The sequence below is a fragment of the Sus scrofa genome, chromosome 1 (genome assembly GCF_054392235.1).
Source record: "Sus scrofa isolate SSC_HxYL_T2T_F1_AM1 chromosome 1, Sscrofa_HxYL_maternal_Yorkshire_Landrace_v2.0, whole genome shotgun sequence".
Classification (NCBI taxonomy): Eukaryota; Metazoa; Chordata; class Mammalia; order Artiodactyla; family Suidae; genus Sus; species Sus scrofa.
Genome location: NC_139383.1, coordinates 175,461,736 through 175,482,178, shown reverse-complemented (window position 1 = coordinate 175,482,178; position 20,443 = coordinate 175,461,736). Strand labels below are relative to the sequence as shown.

The 20,443-nt window shown below is 53.6% G+C and overlaps 1 protein-coding gene across 2 annotated transcripts in view; it reads right to left on the bottom strand.

Moving 5' to 3' along the window:
- The window catches only part of SMAD6 (SMAD family member 6), a 79,024-nt gene extending 62,766 nt beyond the window's left edge, over nucleotides 1-16,258 (bottom strand). Inside the window, exons 1-3 of one of the 2 annotated variants that reach the window (XM_003480446.5) lie at nucleotides 14,435-16,258; nucleotides 6,755-6,811; nucleotides 2,200-2,277 (exon numbers count right to left, since the gene is read on the bottom strand). In XM_003480446.5, coding sequence (XP_003480494.2) covers nucleotides 2,200-2,277; nucleotides 6,755-6,811; nucleotides 14,435-15,248 — 949 coding nt within the window. In that variant the 5' untranslated portion in view covers nucleotides 15,249-16,258. Of the gene's footprint in view, nucleotides 1-2,199; nucleotides 2,278-3,502; nucleotides 4,518-5,890; nucleotides 6,812-14,434 lie in introns of those variants that run through there. The other variant, XR_014817222.1, reaches the window with a different exon arrangement.
- Nucleotides 16,259-20,443: the final 4,185 nt, after the last annotated feature.

The window sequence follows — 20,443 nt, the reverse complement described above, 5'->3', positions numbered from 1 at the left end:
CCCAAAGGCAGCCCAACCTAATGGCCTCAGGGTCTCTGGAGACCTCCCAGCCTCCAGGGGGTGCTCTCTCCTGGGAACCAGATGAAGGCAGGGTCCTCCTGCAGGTGTTCTGGGGTCTGCTCCTTCCAGCTTGGGCCACACACCAGGCCAGCTCTGGGATAAGAGAGATCAAACGAGATCGCACCTGCCATGAAACATGCCAAGAACCTGGAAGGTACCTCCATACATGGCAGTTTCCACTATTAACAATGAGGAGAAGGGGACGCTGAAAAATTACCCATCCGAACACACACCCAATGCCAGTGCAAGCCTTCGAAACATTCTGAGGGTTGGCGGGGACATGGAATCCTGCATTCAGAAATGTGAAGTTTTGAAAGCCTCTTGCTTCAAAACTGTATGTGGCTCCCATTCACATAGGCATACAGGCAAAAGAAGGGATTAAAACACTTCACCTGGTTAGGTCTTTCACAGGGACATTTTCACAAGTAGGATTAAAAGGCAGAGAAGAGAACAAGGGGCTCAATTAGAGGGGCCACCAGAGACCAGAAGGCAAGAGGGACCAGAGGACCTGGACCCCAAGACCGGCTGTGCCGTGAGCTCCGCTGAGCCCCTGGGCAAGTCACTCCCTGCTCCAGCTCCTGTTTCTCTCTCTTGGAAACAGATGTACCCTTGTGATCTCCCATGGTTGTGACGGGATATGGAATGGATGGGAAAGGCCCTGCACATGGGAACTGGCCAGGCAGCTGTGAGGAGCCAACATCGTGACACCCTCAGAGTCACGGAGAGAGCACAGCAGGAATGACAGCCAGAACTCTGTGCGAAATGAGTTCATCGGAGGTACATCCAGCCTTGTGGAGAAGGGGTTGGGAGCAACGTGGCATAGTGGCGAATAGCTTTGCTCCTATGTGAACCTGGGCAAGTTATTTTACTGCTGTTCTGAAGTGATGTGTGTCAAGAGACCTGCATACTGGATGTGGCCCCAAGTAGACACTCAAGAAATGGTTCCAGGGAGTTCCCATCGTGGCTCAGAGGACACGAATGTGACTTGCATCCATGAGCATGCGAGTTCAAAGCCTGGCCTCGCTCAGTGGGTTTGGGACCCAGCATTACCATGAGCTGTGATATAGGTCGCAGACGTGGCTCAGATCTGGCGTTGCTATGGCTGTGGCGTAAGCCAGTGGCTACAGCTCTGATTCAAACTCTAGAACCTCCATATGCTGTGGGTGCAGCCCTAAAATAACAAGAAAAAAAAGAAATGGCTCCAATGACTGTTGTTGCCATTATGACGTGGGGGTGGGGTCGGGGAAGAATCGCTCAGATGGAGACAAAGGCCTCGCAGAGATCCAGCCATGTCTGCTCAGGAAGCATCTCCAGCCAGAGAGGCTGCCACCCCACGCGGCACAGAGCCGGGCCACAAGCCCCAGCCATCCTCACACTGCACCCCACCCACTGTGCTCCCAAAGGGCCCACAAATCTCGGCACCTGAATCCCTCCAGGGGCCTCAAAACCCCTGGGGTCACCACCAATCTCTCATGTCCTAAGGAAAGCCAGATTTAGGTCCCTTATTTAGGGACCCCCCCCAGGATGTGAGGGTCCCTGTGGCCAACTCTTAACTGCAGGGCGGGGGTGGGGGAGGGGTGGCGGTGCTCCAAACCAGGGTTCTCTCCCTGCTCCCTAGCCCAGCATCTCCTGCTTAGGGAGAAACAGGAAGCCATCGGCCTCTGGAAAACTCCTCGCTTGCCAGACTCACCCCCACGTTTCCTCCACCCACTCCATTTTCCCCTCTTCTGACCCTTCACATCAGTCCTTCCCCAGAGTGGGGACAGAAGAAACCCACAAAAATAAATGTAAACAAACATCCATTCTGCTGCTTCTCGGCAGCTGGGAGAAGATTGCTGGTAAAACCAGGATAGAGAGTTGGGCTGGGTTTTTATCATTTCCACAAGAGACAACCAGTTAAGATGTGCATCGCCAGGCACTTGAAAGTTCCCATCCTTAGGTGTCATTCATACCAACGGTTCTCAACCCCAAGAACCACCAGTGATGAAGACACTGACAGTCTTCTCCTCCAGGGGTGGGAGGCCAAGGGAAAAGAAAAGGTGGGGGGCATTGAAAAGCCCTCTGTCAAGCCCTGGCCATTGGTTCCCACCTGGAAAGTCCAACACAACGGCAGCGTACAAGACAAAAAGAAATTCCAACCTGAGAATTCACCCGGAGCCGTGATGAGGGAGTTGGTGGCCTCCGTTTCAGTGTAAGACAATGTGGAATCAGATAGATCTATGGAGGGAAAGAAAAAGAGAACTTAGTTGGCTGTGGGGTGTTCCTCTCATCTTTCTCATGCATGTTGTAGGGGGAGGGAGGGTATGTGGGGGGGTGCACACATGCACATATGGGCATGCAAGTGCTTGCAAAGGGCAGCTTGTCCCTCGCAAATTTCTGCTGCCACTCCCTGTCCCCGATCGCACGAGACCAGGCCAGCCAACCCTGGAACTCTTCTGGAAAATGCTGACGGCTGCAGCCCTGGCACCTGAAAAAGTTTCAATTGCTCTGACCACAGAAATAACCCAAGTTCAGGGGACCGAGCAAGTAGCAACTTGGAGCCTCCTAGGGTAAGGTTAAATTAAGCCCCTAAACAATTCATAGCTGCTGTACTTAATTACAACCATTAAAATTCTTGAAGTTGTTCCTTCTTGCTTCCTTCCTTCCTTCCTTCCTCTCGCTGGAGCTGGGGAAACTCTGTTTTAACAAGTTACCAGCCAGCCTCACTCTGTCCTGCTTACACCCCTCTAATTAAGGGCTCAAGCATTTGCTCCCAGATTAACTTCTTTTTCTCTCTCCCCTCCCCCACTCCCTCACATCCAAACCTGCTCCCAGAGCAACTTTCAGTGCCTGGACGGTTTGGGTTGTGTTTTTGTTTTTTTTTTTTCCACTGGCATTCATTGTTGTTTAAGTAGTTTTAAGTGCTCCGTATGGCGCGCGCTATTTGTTTTCTCCTGTCTGCAGTTCACTTAGATGGGGAAGGGAAATTCTTTTGCACGTTGTCTCTTGAAAGCTGAGCTGTAGCTGGACAAGCCAGTGCCTCTGGGGGCAGGCCGACTTGGAAAGTGGTTCCTGGGCCTATGCCTCTGCTACCAGCAAGAGGGTGGTGTCCTCGTGAAGGGTCAGGTCCATCCAGGAGTCGGAAGGCATGTCCTTTCTGTGAGGCCTGTAGTACTTGCATCTTCTCACCCAGTGCAACCCAGGGCTGGCTCGGCTGGTCCCACCTGGCTTAGGAGAGCCACTCCAAGCTGGGGATTCCTCGGACAAAAACCGTTAGCCTGGGCCCTAGCTGGCTAGAATTCCATTCGATCCTGTAGGAATTTTTTCTTTTTACCACATGGCTTGGGGGAGGCGGGGCAGCGGGAAGATGAAACATTAACCAATTTGGCCTTTTTCTTTTTCCTCTTTTTTTTTTTTTTCTTTTTCGTTACCCACTTGCCAGATGCTGACTGGGTGTTCTGGATTTTATTTTGGTTTTTGGTCTCATGTGATCACAGCGGCTTAGAAGTGAACTGACTTTTTGTTTATGAAAAAGTAACAATGCAAGGAAAAGAAAATAATACAAAAAATACCTCTTTATTGTTTATCAGGACATAAAAAAAGTTAGCTGCTTGTCGAGTGTGTTAGGAGGAAAATAAGGACAGACGGAAAATCTCTTTAAGAAAAACGAAATAAATAAATAACCACAATGCCTAAGTGGGAACCTTTCAAAAGAATTTTGCTTTTCAGACCTAATCCTCCCAAAGTGTGCAGACCCTGAGCCTTGCTGGCACTTCTCGCTTGAAGTAGTAACATCCCAGCTGAACCCTGTTTCTGAGTGTTCCGCTGTGGGGCCAACACAGATAGCTTTGTGAAGTCCCCAGGAGTGGGGGCGATGGGTGGTCTCCACCCTTCGTAGCTAGTAAGTTCCTGCCATGCACTCTCCAAAGCCTGGCATCTAGTGAGGCCCTCAGGTCCAAAGGGCCATCTCAGCTGTTGCAGAAAAAGAACATTCCCAACCTTGATCCCTGCTCAAAGCCCCAAGGAGGAATCCCATCTGGAAGTGGGAGCCCTAGGTCCCAAGTTCCACCTCTAGTCTTAGCAAAATCAGGGGTCACCAGCACTGACTACAAAGGTCCCCGGAATGGGGATTTTCGGCTCCGCGAGGCATACACTCTCTGTTGCAACTATTCACCCCTTTTGCTGCAGTGGGGAAGTGGCCACAGATGACCCAGCTAGGCTCCAGCAGAACTTTATCACAGACACTGAAGTGTGAATCTCATAATTTTCATATGTTACAAAAGAGTCTTCTGCTTTCTGCTTTTTAGAAAGTGAAAAACCAGAGTTCTTGTGGTGGCTCAGGGGAAACACATCTGACTGGTAGCCATGAGGACGCAGGTTTGATCCCTGGCCTCGATCAGTGGATTAAGGATCCAGCCGTTGCTGTGGATCCAATTTGACTCCTAGTCTGGGAACCTCCATGTGCTTCGGGTGTGGCCCTAAAAAGATGAAAAAAAAAAAAAAGTGAAAAACGATTCTTAGCTCTAGAGCCACTCAAAAGCAAATGGTGGGCTGTCGTGGGCAGACTCCTGAGCTATATGACCACCAGCAAGTGTCACTTCCTCTCCCTCCATCCCCGCTGTCCCATTTGTAAAAGAACCAGGACACATGTTGATTTCCAAATGGTCACTCTGCCCATTTGAAAAAGCTGGACGGTGTCCTGATTTTTTGTGGCTTTATCACTGGCTGACCCATGATTCCTCAGGGCAGTGAGCCTCAAAATTCAAACTCAGGTCTTACACTTACTAAGAACATTTGGCGGCGGCGGGGGCAGGGGTCATCCGGCTATTGGAATTGGGGATCTTCTAAGCCATTAGAGCAATAAGGTTAACTTACAAAATGCTGAGCCGGCCTGGGAGGGGAGGATGGGGAACCACTGAGCAGAATAGGGGCTTCTCTGGGTTTCCATCTCAGCCCTACTGCTCATCAGGAGCCGCCTTCCCTGCCCCTCAGCCTGATTCTTCATCTATCAAAAGACCGGGTTCCACCACACGACCTCTCTACTTCCCCAGAGAACTAAACAAAGCTCCGCCATCCATGGGATGACCATCCTTCAGGAAAAGCAATGAGGAAGTTGCCATCATTAAGCCACTGACTCAGACACTGGCATGAGACGGCCTCTGTCCTCCTAGACTGAGGGGGACAAGCTCCTGAAGGGACCCAGTAGACACTTTTGACTCCCCAGGGGGGCCTGGAAGGAGAACTGGACTGGATGCCTGAGAGTCTGTGACACTTAGAAGGGACCTCCCAGATGATGCTGACACATGCTACCGGGAAGAGGCCTTTATGGAAAACAAAACAAAACAAACCCCACTTTTTGTGGTCACTTGGTGGAATGTGTTAGCATCACTGCCACGCCATCTGACTTTTAAAGCTTGAGTCCCACGGGAACTGCCTAGGTCACAGGGCTGCCCTTCTGGTACTATTAAGGCCATACTCACTCGCCCTACCACAGGGTCTCTCCGCTGGAGGAACCAGGAGGACCAGAAAACAAGCCCCTCTACTTTTATTTTTATTTTGTCTTTTTAGGGACACGCCCACAGCATACGGAGGTTCCCAGGCTAGGGGTCCAATCAGAGCTGCAGTCACCGGTCTACGTCACAGCCACAGCAACTTGGGATCTGAGCTGAGTCTGCAACCTACACCACAGCTCACAGCAACGCCAGATCCTCAACCCCCTGAGCAGGGCCAGGGATTGAACCCACATCCTTATGGATGATAGTAAGGTTCCTTAATCCCCGAGCCACGATGGGAACTCCCCCTCTACTTTTTGTTTTTTGTCTTTTGTCCTTTTTAGGGCCACACCTGCGGCATATGGAGGTTCCCAGGCTAGCAGTCTAATGGGAGCTGTTGCTGCTGGCCTACACCACAGCCACAGCAACTCGGGATCCGAGCCTTGTCTGCAACCTACACCACAGCTCACGGCAATGGCGGATCCTTAACCCACTGACTGAGGCCAGGGATTGAACCTGCAACCTCATGGTTCCTAGTCAGATTCATTTCCACTGAGCCATGGCAGGAACTCCCCGCCTCTACTTTTAAAACCACATGCATCTTCCCCAGAATACAAGCTGCGCACTTAGCCCCAAGGCTTTATAGAAAACACATTCTACCCCTGGGAGGGACCTGCCTACCACATTACCAGTGAGGGGTACTGCATGTGCCAAGAGCTTGGGGTACCAAGACACCTGCTTTCTGAAGCTCCCCACCCCCCGTTCTTTCTGCCCAGGTGAACTTCTTGGCTTAAAAGGAAACACACGGCTCCTCTCAACAGTGGCTTCGTGCTCCACCTCTTTGCCACAGTGCTAATTAACACACACGTTAATAATTAATACCAAGGAGAACCACCTAAGGCTGGGAGGGAAGGAAGGGAAAAGAGACAGAAATACCAACCCACCTCCAACGGGATGCTGAAGCCGAAACCCATTCCTCTCCCACAGGCCCATGTTTAAAGGTCACAGAGAGGTTAATGGTGAGTGAGGAATTTCGAGATGTAAATAGCCCGCCTCAGAGGCTGGCTCGGCTCTGGCCCAACTGGGGGTGTGTTTGTAAAACTTCACCCCATTTCAAAGGCAACCAGGCTGGTGATCCCCCCCTCTCCCTCTCCAACCCTTGAGTACCGAGGCGGGGCCCTGGGGGGAGGCCTCCCCAAGGGTCAGAAGGAGGACACACTTACCCAGTGGCTTGTACTCGTCACGAGGAGACAGCCGAGAGTAGGGGGGTGGCGGTGATTCTGGAAGACAGGAGACAACGTGTCACTGCCGGGAAGGGAGAGTTCACACACAGAGGTTTTACGTGCTTTTGATGATTGGTGTCCTCAAATAATAGCCCTAGCTCCCAGGAAATCAGCGCCTCTATTGCCCAAGCTCCCTGGAACAGCACTGTCCGACAGGGGAGGCCACAGGCTTGGGGTACAGACTTGGGCTCAATCCTTGCTCTGTCACTTTTGGCTGTGTGACCTCAGGCAAGTTACCTTACTTCTCTGAGCCTGTTTCCTCAGTTCTAAAATGCAGACAATCACAAAGACCTCCCAAGTTTGCCAGGAGGGCAAAAGAAGATAATGTGTGTAAAACGCTTAGTATAGCTCTTGGTACTGTGGAAAAAGAGCTCCACAAATAGTAACTATTATTATTATTATAACACAAACACAGGTACAGATCAATTCAGAGCTGGGCTGGCCTGCTAAGATACAGGATGCTCAGTTAAATTTGAATTTTGCATATACACGGCATACGTTTTTAGTATAAGTATATCCTTTGCAATATTTGGGACATACTTATACTAAAAAATTATGTGTTGTTTATTTCAAATTCAAATTTAACTGGGCAATCTGTATTTCTCTTTGCTAAGTTTGGCAACTCTAGTCAGAACCAAGGGAGTGCTATTCATTCCTTGTTTTTATGAAAGTATAGTTGATTTACAATGTAGAAACTCATTTCTAAACAAGCTGCATTAGAATGAACCTCCTTTGGGGCGAGGAGGGGACAAGATTGGTTGGAACCCAGGAAGCCAAACCCTGCCTCACAGATGGGAGACCTTAAACCAGTCACTGCTGGCTCTTGGCCTGAGCCTCCCCCTCTGTAAAGAGAAAGAGCAAAACACACCATCTCCTCAGCCTTCCAGCTCAGACCCTCTGTGATTCCTTATTGTCTAGGGTATTTTTCTTTGGGTTTCCTTTCATTTGCCTAAAATACTCCTCCTTAAAAACATATACTTTGTCTTCAGAAGAATTCCTTAGCCTCCTGCTTTATGGGAAGTAACAATTTGCTAAACTAAGTAACAATTTGCATGAATGAAATGACCCTTCATTTTCCGTAAATGAAACTAAACACCATCAAATCGCAAACTAAAACAAACTCTCAGTGGTAGTAAAGTGGTAATAACTATTATTAGGCAGGTATCAGGAATGACACAAGGGGTAATAAGCGTTTTTCGCAATTATAATAAGGCGCAATTAGTCGTAGGCGCAGGCAGCTTCACCTCCTCCCCACCCCGGCCTTTCCAGCTAGAAGTGACTTCAGCAAAGTGAAGGCTCTGAGGTCTAGAAACAGGGAATCTTTTGTGCTCTGGAGTGAGGGAGAAGGAAAATGAATCACAGAGTAGCCACTGGGAGCGAAGCAAACATTTGCTGAATGCCTACCCTGTGTCTCTCTGTGCTGGGACCTTTCATTTCATTCACTGCATTTTATTCTTTTGGACTTTAGGTACAAAATGATGACTCATGTTCATTGGGCACCTATTTGTAGTTCATCCTTTCTTTAAAAAAAAAAAAAAGATAACCCTTATTATCCCCATTTCGCAGATAAGAAAACTGATGTGCCTAATATCCCCCAGCCAATCGTGGGAAAGCTGGGACCTGAGCCCAGGCTTGACTCTGCTCTGTACCCCCACAAGACAAGTACTCAAGAGGCATCCACCCTGTTCACAGCCCTTCCTCCCAGCTAGATTGGGTACATCACATGCACAGAAAGTGTTCGGCAAATGGATGTGGACAAAGACAATGATAGTGAGGATAATGGTCAAGTTGGGGGCAGCAGAGGTCAAAGGTGTGGGGAACCAGGACCTAGGGGGCCAAAGGGGTGACCCAAGGGAGACCTCAAGCAAGGCGAACTATCTGCCTTCAACAGAAGCTCCTTATCCACCGGCCTTGGAGGGGCTAGAGATCAGACTCGAGGGAGGATCAGACTCTCAGGACCAGAGGCAACGTACAAGAAGGGCTAAGGCTCCATGGGGAAAGAGAGTTGAGACCAGTGCTCCCACTGTACAGACAAGAATACTGAGGCCTGACAGTAGGCGTGACTCCCTCAGGGCCAGACAGGGAGCTGGGGCAGAGCCAGAACCAAAAGCTAGGTCTCCTGACCGGCGGCTTCATGCCCTTCCTGCCACTCCCACTAACTTATCAGAAGGCCTGCAGCTCCTGTGTCAGGGTTCCTTTTGCAAACATCTGATTGGCTGAGGCCCAGGCCACACATGGTGGGGTGCTCTGGACATCTGCCCCAAGATCTGCCCCCCAAAAGTGAAACCTGGCAGCAACGGGCTGTGGTGGCTGGAGTCAAGCCACTGTAATCGACCCCAGCATCTCCTCCAGGGGCTGCTTACCTGGGACCCAAAGGGGGTGGCTGGGGGGTGGGGGGAGGCTGCTCATGAAGGTCCCCCCTCAAAGGAGCCACCCGGGCCTTGAATTTGGACACCCATCACCTGTGGCCACACCTGGGATGGGGGCTTCTAGTGTGTGAGTATGACAGAAGGCAAATCTACAGACCTGAGATGTCAGACATACCAGCCAGTGAGGAACCGCAAAGCCTTCAGGAGGGACTTTACCAGGCAACCCCTCCACTCTAGAAAAATGGTTTGCACAGAACGGTTTAACAACTAGAGAGATCAGAGTTTCACCATTAACTTCCAGCCTAGGAGAGTAAAAAAGTATGAAGGCCTAGAGAGCCCACCCCAAGACATGGAGATTTAGAATGTCGGAGGTTCACCCAACTCAATGTCTCCCTTTAACTGATGGGGCAACTGGTATCCAACCAGGTAAAGGGCCCACCCCAGGCCACACAGGAAGGTGGAAGATGTTATTCTGCCTCAACTAAACAAAGGGGAAGAGCAACACCAAGTTACTCTAAGAACAAACAAGTTATCCTGCACATACGCTAAGATCCACTCTATTAAAGTATACAATCCAGTGGTTCTTAGTACATTCAGAGTGGTGAGACCAACACCACCATCTAATTACAGAACATTTTCATGACCCCAAAAGAAACCCTGCCCCCATGAGCAGTCAGTCCCCATTCTCCCAACCCCAAACCCAGGCAACCACAAATCTGCTTTCTCTCCCAGTGGAGATGCCTATCTGGACGTTTCATACAAATGGATTCACATAACACGAGGCCTTTTGCTCCTGGCTTCTTTCACTTAGCACTGGTTTCCAGGCTCCTCCATGCTGTGGCTTCAACCGTACTTCATTCTTGTTTATGGCTGAATGATATTCCCTAGGATGGCAATACCACATTTTTGTCTATCCATCCTTCAGCTAAGGGACAGGCTGTTTCCACTTTTGGGCTCTCAGGAATATAGCTGCTCTGAACAATACTCAGTAACCTTTAACTGGCCCCTCTGCCTCACTCCAACACCTCCAGCCTCTCCCCATGGATCTGGGAGGATGGAGCCACAAGACATTAACTCAGGTGGGACAAAAGGTCCAGACAGAAAGTGTAAGCTGCCTCCAGGCCCTCACTCCACTGTGCTCTCAGAAGCTATCTCAGTACTTGCAAAAGTTATGTTGATTTCTAAACAATAACTTCCATGCTCTAAACTTTCAGGGGAGATCTCTTAGAGCCCTGCAGGCCCCTCAGAAAGAAAGGCTCAAGGGCGGGAGGGAAGGAGGGGGGTGAGAGGAGAGAGAGAGATCTGAAAATCCAGCTCCTCATACGTCCAGCCTCAGGCATCAACCTCAGGAATCTCCTCCAACTTCCTTCAGAAGTAAGAGCAGTCAGCCAGGGGCCGAGTGTACCAGAAGGCTAGCACTCAGCCCAGCTCAGCTCAGTCCAGCCCAGACGTGCCTCTGGTTAGCCCCCAGGGGGTACTTAGCCTTTTGAGATCTAGACCCTAATTCTAAAGCCAGGAGAGTTCACAGCCTCTCCCACGGGCTGGTAAAGTTTCAAGTTGAGATATTACCTTCCACCCCCATCTGTGCAGCCTAGCATCTTGCTTAGGAAAAGGTCCACCCGCCTCCTTGGACCTCCCAGTTTCCCACCCTCCCAAGGGGTGGCCTCCCCGGTGCCGTCCCCTCCACCCCCAGAACCTGAAGGCTCAACCCCAAGCCCCGGGGTGGGAGCCGCAGAAAAGAAGCTCCTGGCACTTTAAGGCCGGCGGAGCCTAATTGCCCAGATTCCCCCGGCAGCCAGATAAACAGCGCGGCCGGCTGGCGCCAGCAAGAGGCAAACTGCACATTATCACCCCTTCCTCACCTCCAAGGAGGAGCTCGGAGGAGCAGGGCGGGCAGGCCGAGGGGCCGCCGGAGGGGCGGGGCGGGGGCTTGGAAGCCCAACTTGAAATTGATCTCATTTCAAAGGGATAATGCCAGGCCAAATAAAAGGAAAACTTTCTAGCCCGTTCTAATTCCTATAGTCCTGGCCTGGGAACCCTGTGTTTTCCTAGGCGGCCTCCTCCAGTCGTTTAGAAATTCTCTCTCTAGCTCTGTCTCTCTTTCCCTGGCGCAATTTGGATAATAGTAATTTACGGAATATAATTACAGAAAAAAAAAAAGTGGTGAAGCAAAGAGCAGGAGATTTATTCCAAAGTTAATGGATACTTTCAGGAGAAAGGAGCTCTATAAACACAGGTTAGAACTGTGATTAAAGTATTTCTCCACATTTCCGTCCACATAGGCACCAAGCTCAGCGAACTGGCTTTTCCCGGGACAGAAAGACACACGAGAGGGAGGGAGTACTAAGGCCTGACCCCCAAGGGAGGGCCGGGGCAGAGCTGGGCACAGAGGACCCCACTTTCTGGGAAAGCATGGGGGAGAGGGGAGGCCTGTGTCACCTGGAATCTACTGGTCAGACCCTCTGGGATTCTGTTCACCCCCCTTGCTTTACAAATGGGAAAAGAGGCCCAAAGACTTGGGGAACTGGCCCCAATGCCCCAAGGCATGTGGAAGGAAGGAGCAGGGTTTGTTCTGAGCATCAGGGGGCCGCAGTGCTCAGAAAGGGGCCTCCTGTCACTAGCGATCCCTGTGGGGTCAGGGGGGCCCTGGGATGCCAAGTGGGTGTCTGTCGGTTGGCTGGCTGGATGTTCCAGCGTACTCTCTAGCTGTATGCCCCCTCTGTGTGTAGATCTGTCCGTCTGCCTGCCTGCCCCAGCCCTCTCCCCCAGAACCCTGGAAGGAGCAGTCTCCTTATCAGGACGCGCACGGCTGAACTCCAGCTATGCACCCGCCCAGCTCTGGGAGCCAGGCTGGCGGCCAGGAGGCGGGGGTGGGGTGGGCCCCAAAGGGCTCCCCCAGTTCTCCGTCCTGGCGGCCCAAGCCATCAGGCAGGGGATGAAGAAAGAGGGTCAACCTGGCGCCTACCGGAAACTTACCAGACCACCAGTCCTCCCAACTGTCCCCCACCACCCCAGGGTGGCTGGAGTTGGGGGTGTGGGGGGTGGGGAATCTTGGGCTGCTCAAGAGGCAGGAGAATCCATGCAGCCCTTGCAATAGCGCCTCCTTCTGGGAGGAGGAGAGGAGTCAAGCACCAATGCTTAGTCTAGAATTAGATGTGGAGAATGTTTCTAGAGCCTCCCCCACTGGCCCATAGGGAGACTGAGAAGGGGGTTACTCCTCCAAGGTCAAGTTGTCAGAGCCTAGGACCAGGTCTGTGGGTAAGAACCATTCCACTGCGGTTTGCCTTTTAACTTAAAACTGCCCAGGTTCACCAAACTCAAACCACGACCCAAGCTGACTTACCCAAGGAGTAGGAACAGGGTGGGTCCTGTCTATTGCCTCGAGTTTTTTTACTCCACCCCACACACCTGAGCTTGCCTGGCACCGTGACCAGCCGTGGACCCTCTCCTCCTCCCCTGATCCATCCACCCTCTAAGACTCTGCTCCTGGTTGGAGCCCTGAGGCTCCTAGAGGTACTCCTGCTACATGCACACCCCACAGTCCTGTGAGATCAAGCCTACAGGCCATCATGCTTCCTCCATCTATGTCCCCACCCCACTTAAGGATTCTGTTTCTTAAGGGCATAGATCCTACTCATATTCCACTCTCCCAACTATAGCACCCAGCACAGTGCCTGGCACAGGGTAAGCACTCAACAAACACTCACTGTCAGACTGACGTGCCTGGCAGGGCCTTCTAAAAGAGCAGAGGAGACTCCCCTAGTTCTCCCCCACTAAAAAAGGGACCAGAGACAGGGCAACCGCACACAGGGCCCTCTTCCCCAGAAGCAGGGAGGAGCCGGGGTGGAAGAGGGGTGAAAGCCACTTCCAGGGGAAGCTGTCAGAAGAGGAACAAGAGGCACAGAAAGCCCACAGTGGGCCACAGGTCAGGGACCATCTGAATGCCCATGAGGGGAGCAGGGCAGCAAGATCAATGCTGCCTCTCCCCACCCGACTCCCATCAGTGCTTTCTCTTCAGGAACCACCACTGAGGCAACTTTTTTCCTCTCCAGCCACCACCCCAGACACAAACAAGACACCTGGGACAAATCCATGCTTCTAGCCCCACCCTCCCCTCCACACTGGGAGTCAGGAGACCTATGATCTGACCCTCTCCTGTGTCCCCAGGCTGGGTGTGACTATCTCCAGAGGGACCAGACTGGAGGAACCCAGAACTGCCCAACAGTCTACAACCCTCTGAACCCCCTCCCCCAAGAACCCCCAGTGCTACCTGAGATGAAAACACCCAGAAGATGCTACAGGCTAAAATGTGTGATCCCTGCAGTGCAAGAGGGGCGGGGAATGCAAGCTTCTGACCTGCCAGGAGTCTCCACCTGCCCTCACCTCTGCTCCAGGACCCAGAGTCTGCCCGGGTAAGCAGGCTGGGTAGGTGAGTGCAGGAAATCCCAGGAAGAGAACAAAGAAGGGGGTCAATTCGCAGAGACACTAAAATATCCAGCTTCCTTGCCTACCTAGACACCTCCAGGAGGTGTCTCAACTCTCTAGAAAAGCTAGAAAGAGAACTGAGAATGATGCTAACAGAGGGCCCTAGCATTTGACACACCCAAGGGAGGCTGGCAGCAACGGGGGTAAGAGGGTGGTCTCCACTCTGAGAGAAGGGTTACCCTGCAAAAGTTTTGCTCCAAAGCAGAGAAAGGAACAAGTGGAACAATTTACAAACACTTTTGACTCTAGCCATGAATTGTCTACACTCCCCAGTTTCATAACTTACAATACCTGGATATTTCATAACTTACATACCTGGATACAACCAAGTATACCGGAGGCAGAGGCATATGCACACAAATGCCACAGGCCCGGGGAAAAGAGGGGGTAAATGGGGGTGGGGTGGGGTGGGGGGTGGCACTCCCGTCTTTGGCCTCTCCCGGACCTGCCCTTCCCTTCCACTGTCTTAAGAAGTTGGAGCCCGAGTTAAGTCTCTGAAGCTGCACGGAGCAAACCCCATCGAGTACCCTTTTGAGTTTGCCAGAGCCCTAAGATGAAGCTGCCCTTTGATGTGTGCGCCCACATACCCACTCCTCGGCTTTCCTGCCAAGGTGAGGTGCCCCCACTGGTAGTTCCCACGCTCCAGAGGAACCTGAGGGAGCACCCGAAGCTCCGCCCGTGCGCCCGAGGTGTCAAGAAGAGAGAGAAGGCTACGGAAGGGGGCGGGAGGGGAACCCCGAGGGCCGGCCGGGCGCGGCGCGCTCACCTGGCCCGCAGAGCCGGCTGAAGTGGTAGGGGTTGCAGCACACGGTGGGGCCGTCGGCTGCGGCGGCGAAGCTGTGGCAGCCGCACAGGGGCTTGAGCTCCACGGCGTGCTGCAGGTCGGGCCAGCGGAAGAGGCGGCCGAGCAGCAGCTGCGGCGGCGCGGGCTGGCCGCCCAGGCGGAGGTCTGCGCGCGGCACCAGCACGCAGCCGCCCGGCACGCCGCCGCGGGACTCCACCGCCTCCAGCAGCGTGTCCAGCGAGCGCTCCTTGAGCCGCTTCAGCAGCGAGTACGTGACCGTCTTGAGTTCCTGCTCGAGAAGCAGCAGCCGCGAGCGGGCTTCACGACTCCGCCCGCTGCCCGCCGCCTCCAGGGCCGCCCCGGCCAGGGGGTCGCCGGCGTCCCGGGGCGCGCCAGCAGCGTCCCGCTCCGTGAAGAGGCAGCAGGTCACCGTCTCGCAGTCACTTTCAGGCAGCCAGCCCCGGCCTCCTGGTTCCGAAACGTCCAGCGGGGAGCCCCCAGCTCCGGCCCCCGGCTCCGACATGGGCCTCGGGGGGCCCCCTGCGCGCCGGCGCCTCCCCGCGCCCTGGGCGCCTCGCTGTCCCACCGCGTCCCGGGGCCGCCGCAGGGCTACCGGGCGGACTTCGGGGCGGCTGCAGCCTCCGCCTTCTCGTGGCCTCGGGGCCGGCTCAGCTCTGCTGCCCTCGCTCCCATCCTCGTCGCCGCCGCCGCCGCTGCCGCCGCCTTCCTCCCGGTCGGGGACCACACGACTTCGCCAAAGTCGCCGCACCAGCCCCGAGCGTTTGGACCTGAACATACGATATCCTTTGGCGCCAGGGGTGGGGGGGAGGCGGTCTCCGGTTACCGGGGTTCAGTTCCCTCAGCGAGGCGCCGGCTGCGCGAGCCGCAGCCCCACATGAAGCTCTGCCGCCGGGCGCCGTGCAGACCGCGCACAGCCTGTCGTCGAAGGGGCGCCGCAGGGCTGCAACATGAGGGAGCTCGCCGGGGCGGGACGGCGGGGAACGCGCGCACGCCGAGCCGCAGTCCGCGCCTGACCCGCGGCTACATGGACCCCGGCGGCGGGGCGGCTCAGCAACTCCAGCCCCGGCGCTTTACAGGGACTGCAGGCGGCGCACCGCCAGAAGGACCCCGCATGGGCCGGCAAGCCTTCAAAAGTTGCGCGGCTGGTCCATGAGCACAAAGCGCTCGCGCCGAACCCCCCAAATGTGTCTGGGAAGCCCTGCTTTTAAAACCCAAGAGCTTCACTACATGGGCTTTTCCTGCAGGATCCGAAAGGCAGGCTTGTTGATACCCTCGGCTTCCTTCTTACTCCCTGCAAAAGGGGGGGGGGGGAGGGAAAGAAAGAAAAAGAAACCCCAAACAAAACCAAAATCCCTGGAATTGCATGCACGAAAGGCCAACTCCGTCTCAGGTCCCGGGCGCTAGATGCACTTGGAGCGAATTTCTCCTGAACGCGGGTGTCAACACATGAGTGGAAACTGTAAAAATCCCAAAGAGCTGCTGGGAATCCTTAATTAAAAATGCAATCCACCGAGGAAGAGGTCGCAGCCCGCCCCACGCTGCGCTGGGACGCCCGGGACGTTGCGGCTGCAGAGGTCGCCCCCCTCCCCCCTCCACAAAAAGTGCCTCCCGGTGGCCCCGCGGTCCCAGCGAGGTCTGGCGAGGCAGCGCCCGGCGGCTCTTTCTCTCGGCTCGGCTCCCTCGCTCGCTCCCCAGATCGGCTCTCTCTCTTTTTTGTTCTCCTCAAACGCACACTGAGGGCCCCCGGAGGAGCGCCGCGGAGTCATTGGCTGCCTCCCATCATATGCCAGTCTAGACACTTTGGCGGCTCCGCGGCGCTGATTGTTGCGCAAACAAGGTTTCAAGTTTCTTAACTCTTAAAGGAGAACACGTCCCTTTGCAGGGCCGGAGGCTCTGAGGGGCCGGCTCCCGGGGCGGGCCGAGCCCTGGCCCCCGCCCCGAGCTCGCCCCCGCGCCCCCCTCCGGCCCCGGTCCTGACAGCGCCCACGGCCAGCTCTCTGGCTCGCGTGCGCCTCGGGCACGCATGCGAGCGAACAACACACACACACATACACACGGTTACACAAACCACTGCGGGCGGTGCGAGGGCTCGGCGAACCCACAGAGACTTGGATGCAAACGGGGCGCTTTGCCTTTCCTCGGCTTGTGCACAAACTTATACATTGCACTTTAGAGTTGTTACATACCCCCAGCCCAGAGAAGGCTTATAAAAATGGGTGTGCGTGTGTGCGTTCGTGGCTTGCATCTCTTGGGGTGCAAAGGGGGCTGCTGATTTGTGCAATAGCGGGATCTTCCGTGAGAGGACGCGGTTTACACACCCCCTGCGCAGTCAGGGGTTGTCCGCTGGGCCGACCGCGGAGCGTGGGACGCCTCCCGCATGGGGGCTCCAGGCTTGCAGGAACAGGGAGTTAGAGAGGGTGGGGTAGAGGCAGGAGATGTCTTCTCTCGGCTCTTCTTAGTCGCCAAGTCTCTTCCTCAGAGCTAGGCGGGCCTCCAGTGTCCCGGGCCCCCTCGAGGCTGAGTGATTCTTCCACCCCTTTCCCTTCCCCAGTTTATTCTCTGCACAGCGAAGAGGAATATAGGTAGTAGGGCTCGTGATTTCCCCAACAACGTTTCACCATGGGAATGGGGGTGGGTTGGGGGAACCGCTTCCCCCCCCCCCCCCGATCCAGGATGAGCCGGTGGGGGCGCAGCAGCAGGCCTCCCGGCGCGGGAAGGGTTAAGGCCGCTCTTGCCCCTGGAGCCGGCGCGGCGGGGTACCTCCTCGGGCGCGCTAGCTCGTCCGAGGGTGGCAAAAGTTCAAGCTTGTAAAGTCGGGATTGGCCCCGAGCGGAGGGAAAAAAGACCTGGTTCCCCCTCCCCCCTCGGGCGCGGCGCCGATTGGCCGGGCCACGGGGCGGGCACCGCCCTCTCCCTGGCGCAAGTCGGCCCCGCCCCGGGCCTGGCGCCCCGCCCCTTTCCGGGCAAGAGCCCGGCCCTGCTCTGAATGAAAGAAATTCCGCTACTCTCATTGGCCCGGGGCTGGGCGCCATTCCCCAGCGAGGGCAGAGGGGGCGCCTGCGCGCGCGCCTCCCTCGGGGGTTCCCACGTGTGGGGCTGGCCTTGTGAGCGTGCGGTGGTGTGAGTCCCCGAGTGGGCCCGAGTTGTGTGTGCCCTGGGGGAAGGGCGGTGTTTGTAGGAAGGACTCAGAACCTTTTGCCGAACTTCACCTGGAGCCAGGCACTGTTCGCTCCGCACCCTCTGGGAGAGGCGGTTACTCTGGAGAACTGAGGGCAGGACTTAGAATCTTCCCCACCCTCATCCCCTTCTACTTCGGCCTAATGAAAACAGCTGTCTTGACCTCAGTTTCTTGTTTGATAAATGGGGTTGTTGATGCCTGCCCTGCTTTCTTCACAGAACCATGAAGATTCTACAAGACAGTGCATTTTAAGTTCACAAATCGCAAGTAAACAGGGTGAATTTTCACAAGTGAACAAAACACCTGTGTAAGCAACACCTAAAGGACAACTAAAGAATAAAGGATCTTGTACCCCCTTTTCGATCACTTCTTGCCCCTGGGGAAATTAATGTAAGGAGAAACTCAATGTAATGTAGTTTTTTAATAGCTTGTTTTAATTAGGGTATCTGCTGGTTTGACCATGGATTGCAATAACTTGTGTTTACTATGGGCAAGGCCATGTTTCAAGCATTACAAAGATTTTAGTCATTCTCACAACAACACTGATACTCTTATTTCCATTTTATAAATGAGGAAACTGAGGAATAGGAACTTGCTCACTTAATTTGCCATTGAAAAGAAGATAGTCTTGAAAGTACTGAAATGCTAAAACCAGAGAGGTATAAACCATTGTGCACCCTCCCCCAACAGCTAGAAAGTGGGGTGGGTCTGTGTTGCCAGAGCACACCCTTCAGGACAGTGTTTTTCAAAATGTCCACTGGACGTGCTGAATCTGTTGTGGAGTGAGGCCCCAAACTCCATACAACACTTTGGGAGGTAGGCATGGTTGTTAAGCACTAATTTACAGTTAAGGACACTGAGGCACAAAGACCTTAAGTAACTTGCACAAGCCTGTAGTTAGTGGTAGAGGCTGGATTTAAACCCAGCCACTTTGGCTGGGGGGAGGCATAAATGGGTGTGAAGCAAAGGTAAAGGGAGACCAGCAGGCAGATGGGCTACCCTTCAAGTCTTCCTCAAATGCTCAGCCCCTAACCCTGGAGGCAAATCTGTGAGCTGTGGCTCTTTCCCCCTTACCCCCATACCTCCCTGAGGTACCAGCTCACCCCTTTCTGCAGGATTCCTTCAGGGATGCCAGGTCTGTGCTTGGAGCCTCAGGCCAAGGAGCAACTAAAGTAGTAACCTTCCAAGGGAGGGCTACCTTCTCCCTGGGTGGTAATTCAGACAGAGTTTGCCTTCTGCTCCTGCTCAACCCAGAGATGTGCCAGTGGGGTGGGGCGCCTTTAGGTCCCAGCTGGATGATGCCTGGTAGGCCTGAGTCCAGTACTGACCCTACTTAACTTCCCTCAGCTCTATTAGCCTCAGGGCTCTCATTTGTAAACTGGGAATAGGAATCATGCTATAGGTGGTTACCAAAATTAAACAACATGAGGTCCCAGAGTCATCCCTCATTCTAGAAAGACTGTGTCACGGTGGAGATAGGATCAGAAAGGGATACTAAAAGGATGGTGGCAGTCCCACTGTCCTTGGATTTCTAGGGCCCATCCAGCCTACTGCCTGACTTGTGACCACTAGAGGGTGTGTGTCGCAGTGCCCAGAGGGCATGCTTCGGAGCCTCAGCCTACAGGCATCCTCCTAGATCACCCTTCTGGAGAACAAGCTCCAATTCCCTGGGGTGCAGGAGAGGAGATAAGTGAGGTCCCAGTTGCTGCTCCACAGGTCTCTGCAGCCAGGTTACTCACAAAATAATGAAGAGGTAACCCCTCAGATTCAAATCTGCCCCCTCCCCATCATTCTAGTATTCCCCTCAGAGAACCCTGTGTTTTCTCACAATTCGTAAACCTTGCAATCCTCTGCCTCTGGAATGTAAGCCCCCTGTGGCTAAATAAGCTGAAATGCCAGGCACAGGCCACTCACAGCCCCATTGAGCGAAACAGGACACTTGATGCCACTCTGCACTATCAGAGAAGCTAATGTACACAAGAGAGGGCCTGTCCCATTTCGTCTCCCTAGTCCCTAGCATAACTCCTATCACATAAGGGCACTTAATGTTTGTGATATGCTGGAATTAAAATTGTTTTCTTTGCCAAGTTCCATGCTGTTCATCATCCTGTACCAAACACCTATATGCACTATCTCATCAAATCCTCCCAACAACATGAAGAAGTTCTTATTCTTATAGGATCCATTTTTAAAAAAGAAGGAAACAGAGAGATTAAATAACAAGTGGCAGATATGGGACTTGAACCCAGGGCTGCTTGAGTGTCCATTTTCTTAATATCTGGTCCCAGAAAAACACGATCTTTTGCTTTGGGATGTTTCCACATTAGCTGGGAAGACACAAGGCATGAAATGGCAGAAATCATTCAAGACAGAGCTTGCTTCTCAACGGTTGGAAGAGGCAGGCTCTAGGAGTCACTGCATATGAATGGAGGTATCATAGAGGGTGTCTGGGCCACCTCTTGCTATGTAGAGATGGAAGGGCAGGGAGACTGATTCAACCCAGCCCACTTCACAGAAAACTAATGGATAAAACAATGCTTCACTTATTAACTCTCAGGAGAACACTATAGGCCCAACTGGCTATGTGATGTCTGCATCTCTAGAAGGTCAATCTACTTGGCCAACATGGTCCAGAATGGGGGAGCTGTTGCCCCCTTTGGTGGTAGACAACACTTCTGAGACTTTGATGAGTACCCTGGACCTTCTTTCTTGAAAAATGCACATGTGGGAGTTCCCGTCGTGGCGCAGTGGTTAACGAATCCGACTAGGAACCATGAGGTTGCGGGTTCGGT